This window comes from Enhydra lutris, unplaced genomic scaffold (genome assembly GCF_002288905.1).
Source record: "Enhydra lutris kenyoni isolate GAN:26980312 unplaced genomic scaffold, ASM228890v2 scaffoldscaffold58, whole genome shotgun sequence".
NCBI classification, from domain to species: domain Eukaryota; kingdom Metazoa; phylum Chordata; class Mammalia; order Carnivora; family Mustelidae; genus Enhydra; species Enhydra lutris.
In genome coordinates this window covers 9,206,562-9,230,981 of record NW_019154142.1, presented here as the reverse complement: position 1 = coordinate 9,230,981, position 24,420 = coordinate 9,206,562, and the positions used below count along the sequence as shown (strand labels likewise).

At 42.9% G+C, this 24,420-nt stretch overlaps 1 protein-coding gene across 2 annotated transcripts; it reads left to right on the top strand.

Annotated features, from left to right (window-relative positions):
• Nucleotides 1–1,677: 1,677 nt before the first annotated feature.
• On the top strand, nt 1,678–23,201 carry LOC111158276 (PR/SET domain 1). Of its 2 annotated transcripts, XM_022520205.1 has the most exons (7): nt 1,678–1,797; nt 3,414–3,653; nt 10,708–10,827; nt 14,238–14,490; nt 19,424–20,523; nt 21,029–21,157; nt 21,537–23,201. In XM_022520205.1, the coding sequence occupies exons 1-7, from the start codon at nt 1,756–1,758 to the stop codon at nt 22,107–22,109; spliced, it is 2,457 nt and encodes an 818-aa protein (XP_022375913.1). In that variant the 5' UTR covers nt 1,678–1,755; the 3' UTR covers nt 22,110–23,201. The 2 variants fall into 2 exon arrangements, with proteins under 2 accessions (XP_022375913.1, XP_022375914.1); XM_022520206.1 differs by lacking the exons at nt 1,678–1,797; nt 3,414–3,653; nt 10,708–10,827 and adding an exon at nt 14,014–14,022.
• Nucleotides 23,202–24,420: the final 1,219 nt, after the last annotated feature.

Here is a 24,420-nt window from a genome sequence, read left to right as displayed (position 1 = left end):
GTGTGTGTTGCTTATGTCCCCTAGTGGGAATGTAATTGTTTTGTACTACAGAGATTGTGGAAGGACTTTAGACGCAAAAACCATTTCCTGGCAAATAATCTTTGCCTCCCACCACCCCCTCCCTACCCCCCCCCCCGAGGCAATTCTAGAAAACTTTCCTAAAAGAGGGAAAAGAAAGGTTAAAGATAAACAGACATATTTCTATGATCCACTTGGGCTTTTGTTGGGCTTTGTTTTGTTTCTTCCTGTAAACAAATACTCAAATGTCCACTTCATTGTATGACTAAGTTGGTATCATTAGGTCGGGACCGGGTGTGTGTATGTGGGTGTGTGTGTGTGTTGGAACGTGGGTGTGTATGCACACGTGTATTTAAAATGTTAGAAAAGACATTGCAGCCTAAGGTTGAAGGAGAGACGGTTTCAAAAACAACCACCTATATGAGGCAAGCAGGAAAAGTGGGAGACTTTGTGTTTCAGTGATCTAAACAGTAATTGTAATGGGGTGCCTGCTATAAATGACCCTTTGCATCATTGTTTCTCTGAATTAGAGGATTCCTTGCTGAAGGCACAAGACCATTGAAGGAAGTAAAGCATCTGGTTTGTTTTGTAATGAGAAGCAGGAATGCAAGGTCCACGCTCTTAATAATAAACAAACAGGACATTGTATGCCATCATCACAGGATGTCCTTCCTTCAACAGAGGACTGACTGGGGCTGGAGGAAAAGCCGGACAGGGCGTAAAGCGAGCCCCACTAATTACTGCCTCCGTCTGCCCTCCGCTTGCAGTGATCAGTTCAACATTCTCTTTTACTGTGAAACGATTAATGTTCTACATTTTGCTTACACACTCCTCCTCGGAAGTCTGGCTGTGGGTTCGGGGAGGGGAGCAAAGGCAAGGACTTTTAACCCATAGGATTATAACTTTTCCCTATTTCCCTATTTATTAAATGGTTGAAAGAGGGAAGTTAGTTCTACCAAATCTGAATGTGTTTCGGTTAGCAGGAGACATGGAAGCTGACAAGTTTTGGGGGGGCGAGGGGGGGCCGGGGGGGCCGACGTGCTTTGGGGCTATAACTGGAGGATTAGATAGCTACATTTTATTACATTAAATGCAAAAATAATTTCGCACGATCTTTTCAGGTACCCTTTGTCTATTCTTTAAACTGTGAATTTGAGCCGAGGAACTACGAGATTTTTAGGTAATTTTTAGCTTTCCCTTAATTTAAGGAATGTGCGCCCCCTTAGAAAGCTTCAGCAGGAAGGAGGGCGGGCTGAGTATTTAGAATACAATACAGCCCGAGTAAACGTTGAGGTTAAGTGCTTTCAAAGGGAAGTAAGAAGATTCCAAGTAAATGTTGAAATTCACATGCGAAGAGAGGAAGCTCTGGGAGGCTCGAGATCTGGGGGAAAGCCCTGGGCCGAGCTCCGGCGCGGCTCCGGCGAGTCCAGGTGTGGCCACGCCCCCCTTCAGCAGCTGGTGGGAGTGAATCAGACGAATGGGAAATCTGCAGCAGGGAGGGGAAAGGAGCCTCCGGTCTGGTTAACACAGACTGAAAGTGCTGCGGTGACACTCAGCCCTCCAGTGCTGCGGAGAGGCAGAGCAGCGCGCGGCACCTGTCCGCCACGGAGAGCCGGGACGCGGGCGCCGGGGCGGCCGTGGAGAAGGAGGGACCGCCGAGCTGCGCGCCAGTCCTCAGCCCGCGGGGGGACGCGGAGGAAATGTGGACTGTGTAGAGATGAGCGACACTTTTCTCCGATGTTGGATATTTGCTTGGAAAAGCGTGTGGGTACGACCTTGGTAAGGAACTTGATCTTGTTTTTCACTCTGAAATTGATCAGAAATGGTTGTTGTTGTTGTTGCTGTTGTTAGCGTAGTCGCAGTAGAAACCAGGAGTGGTTCTGCTTTAGGGCTCTTAGAACTGTCAAACATTTGTAAGACTTTTTCCTTATGAATCATTAACCCTTTCAGTTCGAAGCATAATTGTCAATTCATTGAAATTTCGGTAGTGGCTCCTGCCTACCCACCGCCGAAGTGACTTCTCCGGGCTGGCTTAATCTTCATATTTTGCTTTATTTTAACACTTATGTGGCATCATGACTGTACATGTTGGAACTAAATAAAAACAAGCAAGTTTGTTTCAATCGTCAATCAGGAAAAACAACTTTGCATCTGATTTCTTTCTAAAAGAGCATCATATTTAGGGAAGAAAGAGAAGAATGTGAAAGCCACTTGGAAGGACTTCCACGGAGAGTTGTGTTTACATTCTAAGGAGGACACGTTTTTACGTGGAAATGATGCCCATGTTCCTACTTTTCATCAAACATTGTATGGGAAAGCGTTGCAGAAGTTGTTTACCTTTTTTTCTCTCTCTCTCTCTCTTCGGAAAGCACTTTTCCTGAGTGTGTGAGGGGGGATTTGCGGGAATATCCTTATCAGTTTACAAGTGGAAGCAAGAGCCTGTCCTCTGAGTCTTCTATATTTGTTAAAACTTTAGTTACAGTAAACTGAAGCACATCAGTGACTTCTGGGAATTTGTACACTTTCAGATTTAAATGGAAAGTGCTATTTGTAGCTGAGGGCTCCTAAAGGAATTCTCTGCAAGGAATGCTATTGAACAGTTTTATGCTTTGTTTTTGCTCTTTCAATCTGGCGTGAGATGCCCACCAAAGGAAACTGCCAGGAGTTTTTCCCCTTCGCCCATTTTTTCCTGCTCTTTCTCCTGTGCTCCCAAACCATTTCTGAAAAGCTGCAGCTCAGTGATGCTGGCAGGATGCAACCCTTTCAGTCTTCCATGTGAGAGGATGAAAGGGAGCGCGCAGTAGAGGGGGGGGTGGCGAGTTGTTTTGAAAGTTGTTTTGCGTTGGGAGCTGGTGGGAAAGTTCAGTCTTCCCCATTTGGAAAAGGCCGGCTGGGTTCCGCTCCTGCCCCACACGCGCTTTCCATTTTTAGCTTCATTCAGAGGCAGACAGAGGTCCTTCCTCTTCCTCTCCTTGTTTGTGACACTTTTCTGAGGCAGCTTTTCCACAGCGCTGAGGGTCTGGCGGCCATGACCCCAGGAGCTTTGGGACCTAGGACTGAGCGCCCACAGCATTCTTCTGCTGTGAGAGGTAAAGCCAGGGATTGTTCCGAGGTGATCTTTTCCTTCTTTCTTTCTTTTCTCCTTCCTTTTCCCCCCAGTGAGTTTGCCACAGTCTTGTCTTTCTTTCTTTCCTTTTTTAAGAACTAAGTAAGAGTAGCATTTTAAAACCTTGCTTCTTCAAGGCGGTCTTCTTTATACGGCTTTTTGGCTCTTACTCAACTGTACCAAGCACTCTGCATCTGCTTTTAAAGTCTTCAGACTACTGTGTTAGTCATAGCCTCTCGGACAGAGCCACAGGACAATGGGATTAAAGGCCTTTTCCCTTCTCTTCCAGGCTGCCCCGAAGTGTAGCTCCAGCACTGTGAGGTTTCAAGGGTTGACGGACGGGACCATGAAAATGGACATGGAGGACGCAGATATGACTCTGTGGGCAGAGGCTGAGTTCGAAGAGAAGTGTACATATATTGTGAACGACCACCCCTGGGACTGTGGTGCCGATGGAGGGACTTCAGTTCAGGCAGAGGCATCCCTACCAAGGAATCTGCTTTTCAAGTACGCCACCAACAGCAAAGAGGTAAGCCTCTGGTTTCTTGCTGAAGAAGGTTGGCCCCTGGCGCCCAATCTCCCTACCACTTGCCCTTGCAGCCTCGTATTTCTGTGAGAATCTGTATCAATAAATAATTGATTACTTAATTCACTTCTTTCATTGCTTTCTCTTTCCCTCAGTCTGTCCTCATTTCCTCCAGCCCTCCACTGTTCCATCCTAATTAGCAAACAGTTAAATCTTCTAGCAAGTTGACACATCTTGGCATAGCCCAACGGCAGCCTGAGGTGGGCGAAATTGTCAGCAGCCTTCCAGAAAGCCACTGTCCACCCTGCACTCGCTGACCCTGGTCCTCCAGGTGTGGCAGAGCTTTTGAGGGAGAGAACTTTCTTAGGAAAAAAAGTTTTCCTTGTTGCTTTTGTCTCCTTTTGGTCATTAGATGGCTTTCTTCTTTTTAATGAGCCAGCTTTATTAGCTGGGTTACTAAAATTGTACTCAAAACCTTGACGTGTTTATGAACCGAAGTGATGGTATAAACCAAGAAGAAGTTCGTGTAAAAGTGTCCTCTGTCCGGATGACTTCAGAACTAACCACTGTTTATCTGCCGCAGCTCCTTTGCTCTGGCTGGGGCAGGCAAGCTGATTCCTTACTGGCCTCTGAAGTGGGTACCCTCTTTGTTGTTTCAAAGGGGCTGGAAACCCAAACTTGGAATGAGCAAAGGATTTGTGTTTACCCTTTTATATAACGATTATAGCTAGGCGTGATGTTTAGCTGTGAAATAACTTGCAGAACCACTCTTGTTTTGAGAATTCAGCTACTGCAGTGGTTCCTGCTTGTCTCTACTGCAGAGCTGAGTTGAGGGAATTGACCCTCAACAGACTTCCCACCCCCAGGACTACCATGGGTCACTGTCATTTCTGTCGCTGCCTTCACAAAAAAGTGATTCCTTGCTGTGGGAATCTATGACTGGATACTGGGAGTGTTCACTAGAGCCCTGTCCGATCACTTTTTCTCCTTCCCCAAGGAACAGTATTTGAAGGAGTCGGGGGAGACCGTTGTTTGGAAAATACTTTGTCTCTTTCCTGTTTGTGTGTCTGAGTTCAGTGTTTTTGGTGAGGGGGAGACACAGCTGTCTAAAATTAAATAGAGCAGCTCTGCTTTGAGTTTCATTAAAGCTTAACCTTTTTTTTCCCCCTGCTGGAAGAATAAAGGCAGATTTCATAAAAACCAAAATTTAAATTGCAGTTGTACATGAATGTTAACCAAAAATTTAACCCCAGAGGTCGGCCTTAATTATACCTCTTTCTGAGAGTAACACTTTTTTCCATAGAAAAGTTCATAATATGTGGCCTGTGAAATCAATGTAGGATTTGTTTGGCTATTTAAGGTTTGGCTGCGGCTTTAGAAGGTGTCGTGTGTTTTTTCCCATATCACATTTGACCAAACAGTGGTCTGTTCCCAGGGTTCATTGGTGCCGTGTTGCCCTGTCCTGCCCAGTGAAATAAAGGCCTGAACTGAAATAAAGGCCTCTATTCTGTGGGTCATCTTTGCCTTTTCATTCTATAATGTTCTTTCTTATCTCCCGTTTGGCACTTAGCTTGTTTTTCCATTTCCATCATTCTACTTAAAATCATAGCTAAATAAAGGAATGCCCTCAGATCATTAGTCCAAGGTTCAGAAAGATAGTCACTTACTCAAGATGTGTAGTGAGAAGCCTGAGCCAGGACTAGGAGCAAAGTTCTTCTGACTTCCCCAGCCAGTGCTTCTTGATTATGCTACACTGGCCCCTCTTGGTGTCACTGTGGTTTTATTTATCGTCTTTATGTCTTTCAGCCCAGATCCTTTATTAAGCTTGTTTGTTTTTTGTGTTTTTTTTTTTCCCCTTTGAACATATAACTTCCTATTTCAGTATGTTCCTACAGTGCCTTGTATCCCTAAAGAGGGTCTTTCAAAACTCACCTAATAAGAGATCAGGGTCCTCCTCGTCTATTTTCCCATGTTTTATTTAACTGAAACACTTGAATAACACATCTCCAGTTCCTAATCATAAAAGCAATCAGGAAGCCAATTCGAATGTGATGCTGTCTTACATTCACTCTGGAATTTGTACCCGTTTTTCTGTTTCTTTCTCCTTCTTTTCTACACTTTGGGAGAGGACAGCTCCCTTGTGGTGGGGAGAGAGGCGCATGGAACTGAGCCATGGAGGGTGTGATACCTGACAGCCTGGTCTCCGGCAGAAACCTTCAGGATGGATGAAATGTTTACATTGACACTATTCAGTTAGTTCTTTCAGTCCCACCAGCCATGGAAAGGGGGGAAAAAAGCCTTTCTGTAAGGGGTTTTTATCTCACTGGTTGATCTTCCCCTTCTTTATATGTTTTCATTTAAGTAACAGAAGATGTTACACTGTGAACTGTTGTGCTGACATACTTGGGGATTTTTTTTAACAAGACTATTTTTCATTATGAATTTGTGCTATGTGTCAGCACCTTTTTTTTTTCTTTTGGTTTAAAAACAAAACATACGAACCAAATTTCTGATCTTGACCCTCATTTTTAGATTTGGTTTAGAATCATTCCGCACCTTTAATGAGCCCGTTCTTACTTCCTATTTCCAGAACTCAAACCAAATATAGACATACTATTCAAAACTTTTAAAACTTTTTTTTTTTTTTTTTAACTGATGGGTTATTCTTTTAGGGGGGATTTTCCCCTTGTCCTCCTGAAATAATCTTTTGTGAATACGTGAATACAGGCAGATCAATTTAAACAGTTATATTTTAGAAGCAGCAGCCTGTATCGACTTTGCTTATATTCAAGACGCACGGTGGCTCTAAGTCTGACCTCCGAGAGTCATGTGGTGATAAACATCAGACCCATGATGGGGACTCACCGAATGCCTATTTTGATTGAAGTCCATTATTAACTCAAGCCATCTGTAAAAGGTATCTCTCCATAACATGCAATTCCCTCTTCTTCCTACTGCCTTTTATTTGTGAGACAATGTGCCAAGACAGTACCATGTTTCCTTTAATATAAAGATAATCAAGGAGGAAATCTTCCAAAAACATCTCCATTCACCTCACTCCCTTTCGGGGAAAAAAAAAAAAAAAGTGAATTACAAACTGAAGTCTTAGTCCACTACAGAGTTCTAGTCATTTCAATGCAAATATCCTTATGTTTGAAATAAAATTTTAATCGAATATGTCATTTCTATGGGGTGGTGGATTTGGGGAGGGGAAGAGATAGCTAGTAATTAAAATCATCTTAATGTAATTTGGGGTGAGGATGCTCAAACCACATTTAAACCTGAATAATGTTTCTGCTTAAAGCCCTCTGTGTGTGTGTGCTTGTAGATTCCCTAAAGGAGGAATTGCTTTTAAAAAAAAACCAAGTTCATTTTCTCCTTCATATCAGACTTAAATTCAGCAAGCCCCATCCTAAGTTGTGAAATCTTCGTTTTGTACAATGAAAAACAAGCCCTCTTTTTTTGTCTGGAAGCCTCAGACATCAGGGTGTCGGCTGTAACTGAGCCCACTGACAGAGACGGATCTGCCCAAGTGGAGGAAGGCCTCCCTCCTAACGTAAGGCACCACGTGGAAGGGCTTGTGGGGTGGCGAGAGAGGAAGCAAGCAAGTGTGGAGGCAGGGTCTTCTCCCAGATAAGATTATGGGAGGCACACAGACAGCAGCCTGCCCCTAGTAATAATTCTTTAGGACCCTGGTCAGTTCCTGTGAAGTTTCCTTCTCAAGCTTAGGTGAACACATTCTTTTTTTTTTTTTTTTAAAGATTTTATTTATTTATTTGACAGAGAGAGAGATCACAAGTAGACAGAGAGGCAGGCAGAGAGAGAGAGAGAGAGAGGGAAGCAGGCTCCCTGCTGAGCAGAGAGCCCGATGCGGGACTCGATCCCAGGACCCTGAGATCATGACCTGAGCCGAAGGCAGCGGCTTAACCCACTGAGCCACCCAGGCGCCCCAGGTGAACACATTCTTAGTTTTTTTTAGCACTGTGAAATCCAAGGAACATACCAGATTCCTGTCTCATGTGCTTGCTCTGGGGATAGAATATTGTTGGCTAAGATTCACATCTGGATCTTTCTGGGGCAAGAGTGAGAATAGGACTTGGTCTTCCACTTCCCATTAAAAACAACCTTGGTTCCTATTCCCCCTCCAGTTACCTAGCCAAGCGCTGTAATCTTGCCGAGCGCTGTAATCTTAGAATTGCAGCTTGTATGTCTTTGACTAATGTCTCAGACATGGATTTGAGATGAAGCTATTTATCCTATACTAAAGTGCTGGGCTGGGAGTGGAAAGAGATGGTATTTAAGCTATACAATTCCTTCCAACCTTGAAATTCTATTATTTTGTGTCTCTGTGTATCCACTTTATGTGGGTTTATGTGTATAATGGAACTTGAAATAATAGGGTTCTGTGCCACTTGTAAAGATAATCTAATATTGAGGCTCTTTGGCTCTTTTTTTTTTTTTTTTTTTTTTTTAAAGATTTTATCCATTTCCTTGACACAGAGACAGATCACAACTAGGCAGAGAGGCAGGCAGAGAGAGAGGGAGAAGCAGGCTCCCCGCTGAGCAGAGAGCCTGATGTGGGGCTCAATCCCAGGACCCCGAGATCATGACCTGAGCTGAAGGCAGAGGCTTAAACCACTGAGCCACCCAGGCGCCCTCTTTGGCTCTTTTTAAAAAAAAAAATTATGAAATGCTCACCACGATGTGTAGGTTCTTTTGTTTGCGGCTTGAGTATTTTCATAGACTTCTCTTCCACCAAAGACCCTCCTCTTCTTAATTGTTATCCTGTCTGCTTACTTAGTTGCCTTTGTAAGGTTATAGATGGCAGGGTTATAGATGGCAAGTACTGTACTATAGCTTCCTCAGTGACTTGCTTATAGTTGTTCTCAAATAGGTGCTGGGTGGTTATGTCTTCTGCAAATTCTTTTGTAAGAATAAAATTCAGGTTGATTTCTTTTTGGCCATAAGAAAATTTTGTGTGCTTTCTTAGTATAAGAGTGATAAATGAGAACCAAGAGGCCCATGGGTTTTTTAAAAAAGAGCAATTTGGAAGGAAAAAAGGAAAAAAAAAAAAAAAACCTGACCTCAATGTAATGCTACTTGTTGGTAATCAAGCTCTGACTCCCAAGACACGTCTGCAAGAGACTGTAATTTAAAACAAAGTTGATGAACCAGTTGAGTACCTTTCTTTAAATTACTGCTTTAAAGTGGATATGTTGAAAATATCAACTGCTAATTATTGGCTCACCAACAAATGACATTATTTGTTTTTCCTGTTTGTCATTTTAATATTATGGAATAATCACTCAAATGTGAATGCCAAATGATTTGCGTGTCACAGAAGTCAATTCCATGAATTTTTCAAATTAATTAGGTTCAATAATGTATCATAAATAATGAAATCCTCATAAGTAAGTCTACTTAAGCTTTAGTACATCTTTTTATCTCAAGACTGCTCTGAGCTACTCCTGTCCCCAGTAGTTTTACTGCCAACAAATACCAGTAATGATGAACTTATTGAAAGGGCACATAGATGTAAATGAAGGCAGAGGAGGATGAGATGAACATCTGCTTTTTTCAGCTCTCTGCCAGAAATTCATAAAGTACCAAAAATAACACTTTAGCTCACAACATTGTTTCAACTTGTGTTAGGTGTAGGAAATTTTTTCTTTCTTTCTTTTTTTTTTCCTGTCTTTCCAGTCTGGGTATGCTCTATTGGCTTGTATATTAAATACTAAATGGTTTAAAAAATCATTGGCTGATAAGAAATGTACAAGAGAAAGATTGGACTCTTAAAACCATGGAGATGTGCTTATTCCATATCCATTTCAACAGGTTTTAAGTTCTTCATGAGACGTGTTGATGTATCAATGTATGTCACAACCAAAATCTGAGATTCCACTGTGCACATTAATTGATACATATATTTGGACCTGCCACGGCAGGTACACAATTACACAGGAGCCATCGGGCTTAGTAAAACCTGGAAGTAAATATTCTTTTACCTCCCCTCTTGGTCCATTTCAGTAAGGTATTCAGTAAGTAATTTGTAGGTGATTTCAGACCAAAAATAAGTAAATAAGTAAATAAATAAAAATGAGAAAGTGACTGAATAAAAACCAATATAAAACTGTAACTGTGAAATGTTACAGAGGACTCCTTACAGAGGAGTTCTTTTGAATAGTGATGAATTGCTTCCTGATTCGTGGTTGGTGCTTTTTTTCACTCCCTTAAAGAAATTTACCATCAAGGAGGAACTGGCATAGTTAACTTGTTTCTTTAGCAGGGCCCTAGTGTGATACATCCAGTCTGAGAAGGTCATTTCCTCAGATCTTAGAACCCCAGCTCTCAGAACCCACAGCTCTCCTCAGTATAAATTTCATTTCAGAGGACGACTCTTGACCACTGTTGAGTAGAAGATACTAGGGAAGAACAAAGTCACTTGAAAGATCGTTCTTCTATTAAAGAGAACTTGTAAGTTATGAAAAAAAAAAAAAACCAACAAAACAACACCTCATTTGGAATGAAAAGAATATAATGTGTTTTTATTCTGGTTCCTTAGGTCTTTGTGGAACAACCCAAGAGCATTATTTTGGTTTCTGAGGCTAAAACTATTTTTTTTTTCCCTCAAGCATGCTTTGTTTATGGTTTGATGGAGAAGGAGAAATAAGAAACTAGGAGCAGGCTGAAATAATTTAATCTTGACCATCTAATTCTGTAGTATCGGATTCTAAAATCAGATAAAACAGAATGGTTACCTTCTCTGATCTTCTAGTATGAAAAGTAATAGTAAAAATGAAAAAGTCACCTGAGAATAATCCTTTAGACTAGTTTAATGCTTCGTTGGGTATTTACTTATGATCTGGGAGCGTAAAAGTTGATTTCCCCCCTAAGATGAACATTGTTGTTAAAATTATGTGGGCACTATTGATATTTGTTCTCTGTATCATCATTTTGTCATTGTTGGTTGTACTACCACTTGCCAATTCGATTCAACAAAAACATTGGTTAATATTTGACAGTTTGAAGTAATTATTTCGCATTTTATCCCCTTCAGGTTATTGGAGTGGTGAGTAAAGAATACATACCAAAGGGAACACGATTTGGACCTCTAGTAGGTGAAATCTACACCAATGATACTGTTCCCAAGAACGCCAACAGGAAATATTTCTGGCGGGTAAGTAAGGAAGATTTTTTCAGACTCCATAAGAATTAAGGGGGGAAAAAATGGAGCCAGAAGTGCTGGGTCACTTCCTTTTTCAACCTGTACTCGGGCTTACCACAACTATTCCAGGCCCCTGTGGACACAGGGAGTTGTAAGCAAACGTGATTGAAACCGGTTAATTGTTTGGCTCTAGAAATGCAGCCCCTAGGTGATTAAGGATGGAGATATGGACTGTATATGAATCTTAATTTTTGCAATTCATTAGAGCTTTGTGATGAAAGGAAACAGTGTGCTGCTTGCTTCAAGGGTAAGTTCATTTGCATTTCTCTGCAAGGAAGTAGTAATGAGTCACCAAGCCTTAGATTTCACCCCTTCTTGATTTCTTGCTGAGTTAACTTTAATTGAATGGAAGAGTAATCATAAATGAATTAGCTTGAAAATAAAGGCTGTGAAGGAAGGATGGGTAGGAGATGGCACCAGGGGAATGGAGAGGACTGGGACTGGTCTTGTGTCTGCATCATAAAACTGTTGGGTTTGACCGTATGTACATTACTCCCGTGTAAGGGAGGTGCTTACAATCATGTGAGAGCTTTAAAGTCTGGCCCATACAACCTCCTTTGGAATATCAGGATTAGAAAGGACCTCAAAGATGAACTAATTAGATGGAGTTTTTGAGTAAAAGACCCAGAATTAGAAGGGAACAGGGACAAAAATTAGACTGCTTTCCTTCTTCCCATAAATCTCTCTAGGATATTCACTTTTCTCAATTAGAAAATAGGAACATGCTTACTAAATTTAAAAGTAATTTTTTTATGCATACTTGCATAAAACGTACATGATTACCAGGGAATCATTATTTGAATTTTTTAAGAATCTTAATTCTTTTAAAAAACAGCTGCAAGAAACAACCACAAAAACTGGATTATACTTATTTTGGCCAGTTTTTACCTACCATGGTTATATCTTGGGAGAAGTATCTTTATAAAAGACTTCTATTTGGGGATCATTCAGAAGCTGTTCCATAGAAACAGGATTTTTTTTTAATCCAGGAAGTTTTGTATTTTTAGATGTTTTTCTTTTTTTCTTTTCTTTTTTTTTTTTTTTTACTATTTTTCCAAACAAGAAAGAGCACGAAGAACTGTTCTCTAAGAACTATGTGCTCAGTTTTTATTTAATAATTACACATGCTTAAAATATATTTACTTTGTGACTTAAAATGGGCAAAATATCAGTGACTACATTTTTGCCTTTATTGCCAATAAAGTCTTCTCAGAAGTGAGCCACAGAAGTGTGTAAGTCTTGGAGTCAAAAGTCTGAATTAACACAACCCGGCGTAAGACTTATTTAATGTATGATCATTTTTTAAAAGGCAAGAAATACCTAAGAACCTCCTATCTCTGTCCCAGTTCCCTGATTCATTAAAGATTCATCCTAAGTAACTGAAATGCTTTCCTTGGGAGGATTTATTTGAATCAGTCTTTCACATACAAAGGATATTGTAGGAGAAAACTCCCCACATGTTGTCAAAAGCATCCTGATTTTTGCTGGCAGGAATATGAACATCTGTTGTAAGGAAAGAAAAAGTTTCATGCAAATTACACAGTCAAAGAAGAGCAGGGATGTTCAAGTTGAGAAACCAGTGACATTTCTTGTAACTGTACTATGAGTCAGCACATTTTTAATCTTCCTGATAATATATGGTAGTGTAGTGAGGTGAGAAGGAGCAGTGTTCATTTGATGTACGCATTATTTTATTTTCGTGTGTGTGCGCGTATGACTTCATGGCACAGTCGTTTCTGTTTTTAAATGAGGATACAGTAAACTGTAGTCCATGGAAGGCTGACTGGAATCCCACGCCCCGTAGCTTTAGAAAGCAGTCTCCGCCCAGCGAAGAGTGCAGAACGATGGAACCCCATGTTCCTGGAAGTTTGCACATCAGAGTAAACAAACTTGAAAACCCCTCTTGATAGCAGAATTCACCCAGGCTTGTTCCATTTTCTCTTAACAAAACACACCGCAAAAGCTCTCACAAGCTGCTTTGATGAAGCCACATGTATTTCCCCCTTCACAATTTACAGGAAGTTACTCTTAAAAGAAAGTGATTCTGGTGTTTACTGCCCGTGTTAAAGGGACAGAGTTCCTTTTTGTTTCTGATAACGTGTGAGTGAACTACAGACGCGATTTATAGACTATCATAGTCGGTATGTGACTAGGAACAAAGCCATACCCTGCTGTCCAGTTAGAGCCAAATTTCTGCTACGAACAGTGCCCTACTACTTGAAGACTACAAGTTGCAGATAACCAGGTACTGATTATAGATGGATAAGGAAGTTTCTTAAGTCTGAAGATGGATAAGGAAATTTCTTAGGTCTTTTTAAGTCCCTTAAAAAGAGGGAGAGAGAGAAACTTTCTGTGGAGGAGTGAGGAGTTGGTTTATAAAGTAGTTTCAGCAAGAATGAATGTTTTAATTTTTCCTATTCTTACTTCTGTCTTTTTACCGAATCAAGCCTGAGTGTGTCGGTATCACTGGGAGGGAGGGAGAATTCTTCACTATGCGTTGCCTTTAAAGGACAATAGTTTCTTCCTGTTCTTTTTTCCGAAAAACACATGCCTATGGCTCTGTGAGTTGGTGTTTTAGCCAACCACCTTACAGATAAGAGGGTTCCCTCTCCCCTCCTTCGGCTTGAAAGAGAAGTGCAAGGCTGAACATGTTTATCAAGAGGAAAAGTGACTTCTCAGTCGACTGTCAAATCCTGGCTTCTGTCCCGGTGTTCACTTTGTTATGGCAGGTGAAGTTCACCTTTGCCCCACCCAGTGTTTCCACAAAAAGGCAGGGTTCCAAGTATTCATATGAGCAAGTGTTACTTCTGGACTTGGAGGCTTGGGGGTGGAGGATGTTTGCATAGTTTAAGCCTTGGGCGGGGGTGTAGGAAACGGCAAGTACAGAGGCCATAGAAAAAGTTGAGAGACTCAGTTTGACGTATTCGGTTGGCTTGGTCTTCTACCCAGTGACTCAAAGCATTCAAAGTCAGCATAATCGGAACTAAAGTTAGAAGCTTCGCCCATTTGCCGTTCACGGCTGTAGCAAAAGTAATACTCTCTGGTGGTTTGATCCGTCCGAGGCAGCTCCTTAAATGAAATGTGGTGTTTCATTCTTCTGTCATTTTTCCCCCAACACGAAAAGATGATAAAACTGAAATGGAAAAGGTAACTGACAACGTGTGCCTTACCTGTTTCCGTCCTGATTTCTGCTGATTCAAGACGACTCTGGCTAAACCGATTGCGTTCTTTTTCTATGTGGGCAACAGGGAATGAGAAATCACACACGGTCCTTGCTGTGTTTCTTCTTGGAGGTGCCGGGGAAGCTTGTCATTGCTTTGGGGCTGACTTTCTTTTACACGTCTGTCTTTTTGTTCGGACAGATCTACTCCAGAGGGGAGCTTCTCCACTTCATTGATGGCTTTAATGAGGAAAAAAGCAACTGGATGCGCTATGTGAATCCAGCGCACTCTGCCCGGGAGCAGAACCTGGCTGCATGTCAGAACGGGATGAACATCTACTTCTACACCATTAAGCCCATCCCTGCCAACCAGGAGCTTCTTGTGTGGTATTGTCGGGACTTTGCAGAGAGACTTCACTACCCTTATCCTGGAGAGCTAACAATGATGAATCTCAGTAAGTGGATTATAGAACAAAAAATAATAATAAAAAAATTTAAAATTCCAGTAATGTCAGTTCTGCCCCTAGAGCTAATAACATGTTGTTTAATTATACGGCTCCATGTGTGGGGCCAAGTAGGTGGCTTTAAACAAGTGACGAGGAAAAGGGAAAAAAATTTTTGTAGTCCCTGTCCCCCATTAGGAAATTTGATCGTGTAAAATATTAAGAGCTATTTTGAGTATTTAATTCAGAAAGTTACAGGAAGAAATAGATGTCTAATTCTAATCTTTCCAAAAGGGGGCAGGTGGGAGTATAAAAAGGGATTGGTCCTGACATGCCTATTATGCGAGGTATAGCCCTTGTTTGTGGTGATTTGTTGGTGCTTACAGTGTGGTTGGAATATTGTAGAGATGCACATTTGGTTATCAATGTATGGTCTGATGTAGAACACCGCAGACTGTCTTCTAGAAAAACTCACAGCTGTAATTTTTAAAATAGTATTCTAAGTGGATAACTCTAAAGATTTTATATCTTAGTCTTCTTCTTTAAGGCAAAACCCTAATTATCTAACCTCTGGATGACTTTTACAGTAGCCACCTAACACTTTGTTTTAAAAAATTCTCAGTTCCTTAGGTTTATAAGCTTTTACTTTTTTATTTGGTTGAAGTTACTGTCATAACCCCTCTGCAAAAGGCTACCTCATTTTAGTCATTCTCAAGTGATCTCTAGGAACAATTTAAGAATGACCATAAAACTCTAGTCTGTTGTAATTATGGTTCTGTGTTCTCGGTAAGACTGCTACATTTTAAGTAAGTTTTTAACAGTAGGTCCTTTTGATGTAAAAGTTTTAGCATCTAAATTTTGAAATTTTTGTAACTTTTTGTTTTGATATGATTTCAAACTTGAGGAAAAGTTGCAAAAATAGTACAAAGAATTCCCAGGTACCTCTTACCCAGATTCACCAATTGCTGATAATGCAGGCTTAATTGTTTTATCTGATGGCTCAATTGCTTTAGTTCACTTTTCCACCTTTGAAACATTTGGAATGAATGTTAATTTTAACATAGATTAGGATTTTGACTTCAACTTTAGGACCAGTTAACAAACCCATTACCTATCCTGGTCAGGCTAAGCAACTCTGTAGCTAGTTGGTGCTCATCCCACACTGTCTAGTTTACTTGATCTCCCTACCATCTCAATACCGTATTTGCAGTTTTCTGAAAAGCTGGGACTATGAAAGCTTATGAATCTCCCTCTCAGATCACCTTTCAAGTTTGCATTCGTGGTCCTCTCACACACATACACACATCACACTCAGCGTACCCTTGAACTTTAGGAAGAGGTCTTGGAATCATTGGAAACAAGCTGGCTACTAACATGAACATGAGGGGTGAGTCAGGTCTTGACAAAGGAGTCAGTTCTTTTCCCTTATATCTTTTCTGAGCTCCCAAGAGTCTGTGGTATTGCTGAGTACCCCAGGAGCCATTCAGCTGTTTTGGCATTTGCACGTGCCAGACCCGCCGTGCCAGGCCCATGGTAAAAGACAGCTTATAGTCTAGCAGAGCCCCTCAGAGGAAGATGTGCTGCTTCCTCCTGACTTTCTCAGCATGGCAAGTCACTTCTTGAGGGTCTCTTTACACTCCTTGAGCTTCATCATTCATGAATTCAGATAAAGACTTTGGTTGGTTTTTTGTTTTTTGTTTTTTTCAAACAGTAACTCCATTTGAAGTGACCCATCCCAGTGACTTTGCACCAACCACAAAGAAGCTTTTTCACTACATCCTTCACCGAATGTGGTTTCAAAGGCCCTGCATTTTTATTCCCCAAAGAAAGGCTTTGCACAACATTTAAGATTCAAGTGCTTATTCTCTGTGTTCAGAGCAATTTCCATGTATATTGTGGAAATGACACTTTTGTTCCCACAAAAGTCCCTTTTTATTTATGCAGAATTTTTTTCTAAATGGCGGCTTAACATTTTCAGGGACGATTTCCTTGTCCAGTATTCATAGCAAAGGAGAGTGAACAAATAACCAGTCACATTAAAAGCCAAGACTCCCCATGCTGATTGTGAAACCAGTTGTCTTAGGTGTGGTAACTGCTGATTGAACCTCTGATCAGGAAAATTTCCACTCTTTCATCAGGCCTAATAGGTAGATTGTGTCTTCAAATGAGTTGTGTTGGGTTTCCGTGCTCCCAGCACAATAGAGGTTTGTGCCAGAGTCTCGGTGAGGACTTTAAATGGCAATGATGGTCCAACTGGTAGAATTTTGAGAAGAGATTCGAATTAAACCGAGGCCAAAAAAAAGAAAAAATATAGTAAGTAGCCAGCAATCACAAATTGGCATTTAAAAAAAAAAAGAAAGAAAAAGAAAAGGAGTAGAAACTATTAAATTTAACTCTTACCCCTCCCAGGTTTTTTGGTATTTTTTCCTATGTATCTAACCAACCCATCTAGAAAACAGTTGACCAAATTATAGACTTCTAAATGTTAATCTGCTTTCTCAGTTTCAGTTGAAAACAGACTTTGTTTTGCCTACTGCAGAACTTCTAGGTTCTTTCTTGTAGTCTTGGGGGTTCTTATTATAGATCGAAAATGTGAGTCGGCATAATTAAGCCATTCAGAGCCTTCAGAAGCAGTTCACTCTTGAAATGACTCCGTCTGCCTACAGCCATTTAAGATTTAAGAACAAAAACAGATCTTGATTTTCTTCTTCATGTTAACTCAAGCTGCTGCTGAGTGGGAGAGTCAGAAATGACACCAGCTCTACTGATTACTCAGCTGCTGAAGGATGATTTTTTAAAATGTACCTTCACATAGATTCCATGACTTCCACCTTAGAACATCTTAGGGAGCTAACATTTCCCTTTGTATATTGTTTTGGAGGAAAATAGAATTTTTTTTTCCTATGGAGGCATAAGAGACCAAACGTGGATTGTAAATTTACTATGTGCTGGGCCCTGTGCTAAGAATTTTGCGTGGAAAATTACAGATTCTGACTTTCATGTTTGTTGGCCCAGTCATTAGCTTTGTTTTCACTTTAATAACTGAATTATTAAGGTACCTAGTGAGAACACCTAACTAAATAGGAGGGACAGGGCTGCTGATGGACACTCGTTTCTTGCTTATGGTCTCAATCTGTTGAACTTTAGAACCAAGAGAGTATTGAAGCCACTGGAAAAATTATGAGACTGAGGTATAATTTGCCAAGTGAAAATGGTGAAGTTTCTGTACGTTTTATGAGGATGCCATCTTTTTTTTAATGTGGGCCTACACGAGTGTCTCCAGATTGTTCTTTTTCACCTCCATAAAATTCCTTCCTGTGACTGGGAGATGCCTCGCCTATCAGTTTCCCAACTTAGCTGTCTCTCTTCCTTTACCATTTCAGCTTTAAAAAACAAAAGTGACAATTTGAACTTCCTGCCTGCTGGGCCTCACTGAAAGACTGATATTGGCCCGATAAGGGGTTATTTATTTTGGTTTAGTGGCTTCAGAAATCCCTCTCCCTCAACAAGCTTTCCATCACTGCTCCCATCAGCATCTTCCCTGATAGTGTCTTGGCTGTGTTTATTCTGGGGCTGCTGGCTCGCCCGGGAGTAACTGATAACAGCTAGCAGGAGATAACATTCTTCGAGGGCCTCTCAAACTGGAATCGAATCCCTCAAGCCTGACAGTCCAGAGAATGATTTGAAGAGTTCAGAATCTGGAGTTCCACAGACTTCATTTCTAGACCTATCAGATATCAAGCCTGGAGTGCTTTCTGAGTGAAATCAAACGGAATTTTTTTTTTTTTTTTTTTTTTTTTTTTTTGAGACAGCGAATGATACTTTTACAGATGCTTCAGCACGGTCCCCAACGTGTCCCCTTCTGATACCGAGGCCAAAGCTCCCCTGCCTCCCAAGGTATCCACACACATGGCTGGTTCATGCCTTCAACCTACTCCTCCTTGTGGGGCAGCTGTTCAGTTGGAGCGATTGCCCTCTGATAACCAGAGGGCCAGCGAAGCAGCATCTGTTTTACTTTTGATTTCCAGGGAAGGCTGAGCTGGGAGTTTTTGGTGTTCCCTGCTCTGACTGGTGTTTTCCCAAAGGCATCGTTTGTTTCGTGTGTTTGGAGGGGCAGGGCTGGTGATGGCCTGCAGAGTCTGGAACTGTCCTCATTGCTGCTGTTCCTAAATAGTGTTATTTATCGAGTAATAATACAGAATAAATGCTTTCATCTTAGCTGCCTGTTTTCTTTGGTGCTCTAAGTAATTGAACTGGCTCGGGAAGTGCCTGTTATGGTTTGGCAGAGATGAGTATGTCAAGCCTTGTGATTCCAGGGGACAGCATTGCTGGGAGCCTGGTTAGACCAGACAGAACCTTGGTGCCATTCTTGTGTTGTCAGCAACTTGAGGGGAAGGGGTGGCATCCACATTGCTAATCTATTTGGCACAGGCAGTTTGAACAAGGTTTTATCAAATTCGTATTAAACAAGAATCAAGGCGAAAACTGATGACTGCTTGTTACTTGAAATGAGTCTTAATCTTTCACATCTAGTTCGCAGGGTGTGCTGATTTCCTTTCGGTACACTGTGAACATCAGAATGACTTTTATTAACCTCTGACACCCCCACACCAGGATTTTTCCACCCCATTTTAATGGAAGCTCTCCCGTTCTAGCTTGAACAGCACTTTTCCATCATACGGTTTTTACTAGTAGAAACAAAATAATCCAGACAGTGCCCTTCATTCGAGATGTTGTCACTGTCCTCGTTTTGCCCAGAAGGAAATGGAGCGGTGGGTGTGAGCGAGTGGCCCCCGAGCCCTCTAGAATGAGAGGGCGTTGAGAAGCCAGGTGTGTCTCGCTTGTGGCCAGCTGGCGCTCAGGTTTTCTCAAGGAGAGAGCAGCTTTGGCATTTTCACTTCAGTTCTCTATAACCCTTTGAGTAACCGACCTGTCTTTATTTCAGCACAAACCCAGAGCCATCCAAAGCAGCCCAGCACTGAGAAAAATGAACTGTGCCCCAAGAGCGTTCCAAAGAGAGAGTACAGCGTGAAAGAAATCCTGAAATTGGACTCCAACCCCTCCAAGGGAAAGGACTGCTACCGTTCCAACATTTCACCCTTCGCTTCAGAAAAGGAGGCGGATGACTTCCGAAAAAACGGGAGCCCCGAAATGCCCTTCTACCCTCGGGTTGTCTACCCCATCCGGGCCCCTCTGCCGGAGGACTTTTTGAAAGCCTATGGGATGGAGAGGCCGACCTACATCACTCACTCTCCCATCCCGTCCTCCGCGACCCCGAGCCCCTCGGCCAGAAGCAGCCCCGACCAAAGCCTCAAAAGCTGCAGCCCGCACAGCAGCCCGGGGAACACGGTGTCGCCCCTGGCGCCCTGCCCTCCAGACCACCGAGACTCGTACGCCTACTTGAACGCCCCTTACGGCCCCGAAGGCTTGGGCTCCTACCCGGGGTACGCACCGGCCCCGCACCTGCCCCCGGCCTTCATCCCCTCCTACAACGCCCACTACCCCAAGTTCCTTCTGCCCCCCTACGGCGTGAATTGCAACGGCCTGGGCACCGTGGGCAACATGGGCGGCGTGGGCAACCTGAGCCTCTTCCCCAGGCTGTACCCCGTCTACGGCAGCCTCCTGGGCGGTGGCGGCCTGCCGCACCCCCTGCTCAGCCCGGCCTCCCTGCCCAGCTCGCTGCCCTCGGACGGGGCCCGCAGGCCGCTGCAGCCCGACCACGCGCGCGAGGTGCTCGTCCCGGCGCCGCACAGTGCCTTCTCCCTCCCCGGGGCGGCCGCCAGCATGAAGGACAGGGCGAGCAGCCCCACCAGCGGGTCACCCACAGCCGGCACGGCCGCCTCGGCGGAGCACGTGGTGCAGCCCAAAGCTACCTCAGCGGCGCTGGCGGCCCCCGGCAGTGACGAAGCCATGAATCTCATTAAAAACAAAAGAAACATGACAGGCTACAAGACCCTGCCCTACCCCCTAAAGAAGCAGAACGGCAAGATAAAGTATGAGTGCAACGTTTGCGCCAAGACCTTTGGCCAACTCTCAAACCTGAAGGTAGGCCACGCAGCGAGCACGGTGTGGGGGTGGGGGGGCAGCAGCAGGCCTGCGCGCCCCGGGGCCTCACTACGCCTGCGCGCCGCGCCGGGGCGGTCCTGTGCGCCTGCTCGCTTGCGTGTGGCTCGCTCTGCAGGTGCTGAGGCGCTTTTGCAAATGTGAGACGGGTGGGAATAGCGGATTAGGGGTGGCGGGATTCTTTTGGCTATTTCTGGCTCTGTGACTTCGGACTCATTACTTCTCTGTTGCGTTTCTTCTGAATAATGAAAATGCGTTGTTTGGGCTAGAAGATCAGTGTAAAGTCCTGTTGGCCCGCGGCTTTTGTTCCTTTGGCTCAAACAAAATGAAGCGTTCTGAAAACGCGGGGGCTCTATCTGTTCGGATTAAGCTCTCACGTGATGGTTTTCCTAAAGTGTCTGCATCATAAATGCCTGAGTCCTTGAACAGAAATGTGAGGTCTTCCCACCGACCGAGAGCAGGGCTAACGCACGTGGCTTCTTTCCAGGTTCACCTCAGAGTGCACAGCGGAGAACGGCCTTTCAAATGCCAGACTTGCAACAAGGGCTTTACGCAGCTTGCCCACCTGCAGAAACACTACCTGGTACACACGGGAGAGAAGCCACATGAATGCCAGGTGGGCAGTGTTTTCCGGTAGAAATTTTCACCTTTGTACAGAATGTGTCAGGAGCGGACTCCCTGTGTCCTATAGCCCCGTAGTTTAAACCAGCACAAGAATTCTGCCTGGCCACGTCTCATAATCCTGTATCTGCTGAGGAGCAGAGGTGATGACACAGCCGGCTTCCAGTGGGTGGAAAATGGCAGGGGGAAGTAAACACCTCGCGTGCAGTGCCCACATCTCCCTGTTTGCTTAATGCCACGCCATAGGTGCCACGGGGAGGCTTCTCAACTCACAGGTTGCTGGGCGTTGGTATGTAAGCGGGCCCTTCCCACCCGCAGCTCTTAATCTTCTGGTCTTCCCGCCGCCCATCTCTGCCCTCTTCCCCACACTGCAGGTTTGCCACAAGCGATTTAGCAGCACCAGCAATCTCAAGACCCACCTGCGACTCCACTCTGGAGAGAAACCTTACCAGTGCAAGGTGTGCCCTGCCAAGTTCACCCAGTTTGTGCACCTGAAACTCCACAAGCGCCTACACACCCGGGAGCGGCCCCACAAGTGTGCCCATTGCCACAAGAGCTACATCCATCTCTGCAGCCTCAAGGTCCACCTGAAGGGGAACTGTCCTGTGGCCCCAGCCACGGGGATACCTTTGGAGGATCTGACCCGGATCAACGAAGAAATCGAGAAGTTTGACATCAGCGACAACGCCGACCGGCTCGAGGACATGGAAGACAACATCGATGTGACCTCTGTGGTGGAGAAAGAAATTCTGGCTGTGGTCAGAAAAGAGAAAGAAGAAACTGGCCTGAAAGTGTCTTTGCAAAGAAACATGGGGAATGGACTCCTCTCAGGGTGTAGCCTTTATGAGTCATCAGACCCATCCCTCATGAAGTTGGCTCACAGCAACCCACTACCTCTGGGGCCTGTAAAGGTCAAACAGGAAACAGTTGAACCAATGGATCCTTAAGATTTTCAGAAAACAAAAAGTGTTTTGTTTTGTTTCTTAACTTATGACTTGGCAAGTCAGGGTGCCTGTAACAAATGCTTGTACATAATTCCAGTTCTGCGAAGCTCTCCTGACGGCAGATGGTTTCCCCTCACCTGTCTGGAATTAAAGAAGGAACTCCAAAGTTACTGAAATCTCAGGGCATAAATGAGACAAAGACAATATATATATACATATTATATATACTTATTTACACCCCCATCTATATATTTGAACCTGTGTATTTTGAATATTTGTGTGGATATGTTTGCATAGCCTTCCCATTGCTAAGACTATTGCCTAGCCATAATTATTTTTTCAATGATAATCCTTCATAATTTATTATACAATTTATCATTCAAAAAGCAATAATTAAAAAAGTTTACAATGACTGGAAAAATTCCTTGTAATTTGAGTTATAAATGTTATATTTTTGTCTTGTGGCTATTCTTTGTAGATAGTTTCTGCACATCTGTCTAAGTACCTACGATTTAGTAAACAAATACATTACTTCAGTTGACCTCCCTCTATAATAATGGTTTGAAAATGAGGTTTGGTTTTGCCAAAGTTAGACAGTTGATGTGTTAACTCATAAGATCTCACTTGAACAGCATTGTATACCTTGGGGGGAATGTGTGCAGAATTACCCAATAATAACTTCAGTAGAAGAAACAAGAAAGGGAATCTTGTATGTTTGTGTAGATAGTTCAAATTCTTTTCCCCCTAGCCACAGATTTACCAGAAAGGAGATAAGAAGGCTTTGTTAACCTGTCTTCCTCTCCAAAAAGCAGGGTCACCTCACCCCCAAAGTCACATGGCCATTCAGAGTGGTCATGTGACCTTTGCATCCCAGTGTATTATCTGAAAATGTGAATGAGACAAACTGCCATGTTTAAAACCGCCGCAAAATGTTCCCAAAGCACAGGTGGTTTTGTATGTGTGAGGTTTGGGGGCTTGAGTCTGGGTGTTGTTTTTGTTATTGGGGTTTTTTGTTGTTGTTGTTATGTCAAAATTGCACAAACATGGTGCTCTACCAGGAAGGATTTGAGGTAGATAGGCTCAGGCCACACCTTAAAAACAAAACGAAACAAAAAAAAAAAAAAAAAAAAGAAAAGAAAAACGGGTATTCTTGTTGTCTTAGGGTAAAAGCAGGCAATGCACATTCCTATCCCCAACACATCAATTGTATTTTGTTCTGTAAAACTCAGATTTTCCTCAGTATTTGTGTTTTTACATTTTATGGTTAATTTAATTAAAGATGAAAGGGCATTGCAAAGCTGTTCAACAACAATTACCTCATTGAGTGCGTCCAGTAGTGCAGGAAGTGATGTCTTATGCAGTGATTTGCTACTCTGCAGGAGAAACCAAGTGTGCTCCAGAAGGACAGAATGTGTGCCATTCTGTCTTTTACTCTGCTAAGCCCAAAGATTACATGTCAGCATTCAAGGTGTAGCAAAGAATGATGTATATTTATAAATCTATTTATACCACTATACCATGTGTATATATAATATATTTATAATCACTTAAATTGTGAGCCAAACCATGTAAAAGAACCTACTTTTCCTAAGGGCAAAAAGAAAAAAAATCCTTTCTGAGGCTTTGCTTAACACTTGAGGACCCCATCATCATAGACGTTGGTGAGCTTGGGCACCTCCTTGCTATTGTACAAGACCCCAAAACCTTGGTGCAAAGCTGGAGACTGCATAACGACCAGGGAGAGAGAGATGCATCATCTTTCACCAGTAAGGACAGTCTAAGATGGCTTTATTTTTGTTATGTGGTCACACCCAAGTCATGGAGATAAAGTCCCATCACTCCCTTTACCACTATTAATTTTCTCTTTCTTTCTCTCCTTTCTCACTAACTGATGCATCACTTATCAGTCTGGTTTCTACATTCAACCTTTTATTGATGGCAACTATGTCAGCCTGCAGTAAAGAACGAACTTAGGAGAATCCAGAGAAACCTCAGAGCCTTACTGATCTGTTCCTCTAAAAGGCAAAACTGACGATTTTTTATGGATCAGTGCTGGGCCAACGCAGTCCCTCATTGTAGGTAAACCAAAGCATCGCACACTGACATTGACACCAGACCTTAACGGTTCTACTCACTTGTTCTCTTCTTTCCCTTTTGTGCTTTCTTATTTGTGGGATCTTTTACCAAGACCCGCATGGCTCGAGACATGCTTCTCTTTGCCATTTGACCTTCCCTTGTAGGCCTCTTACATGTGAATGTGGAGCCCACAATCAACAGTGGTTTTATTTTTTTCCTCTAATCAAAGTTAAAACTG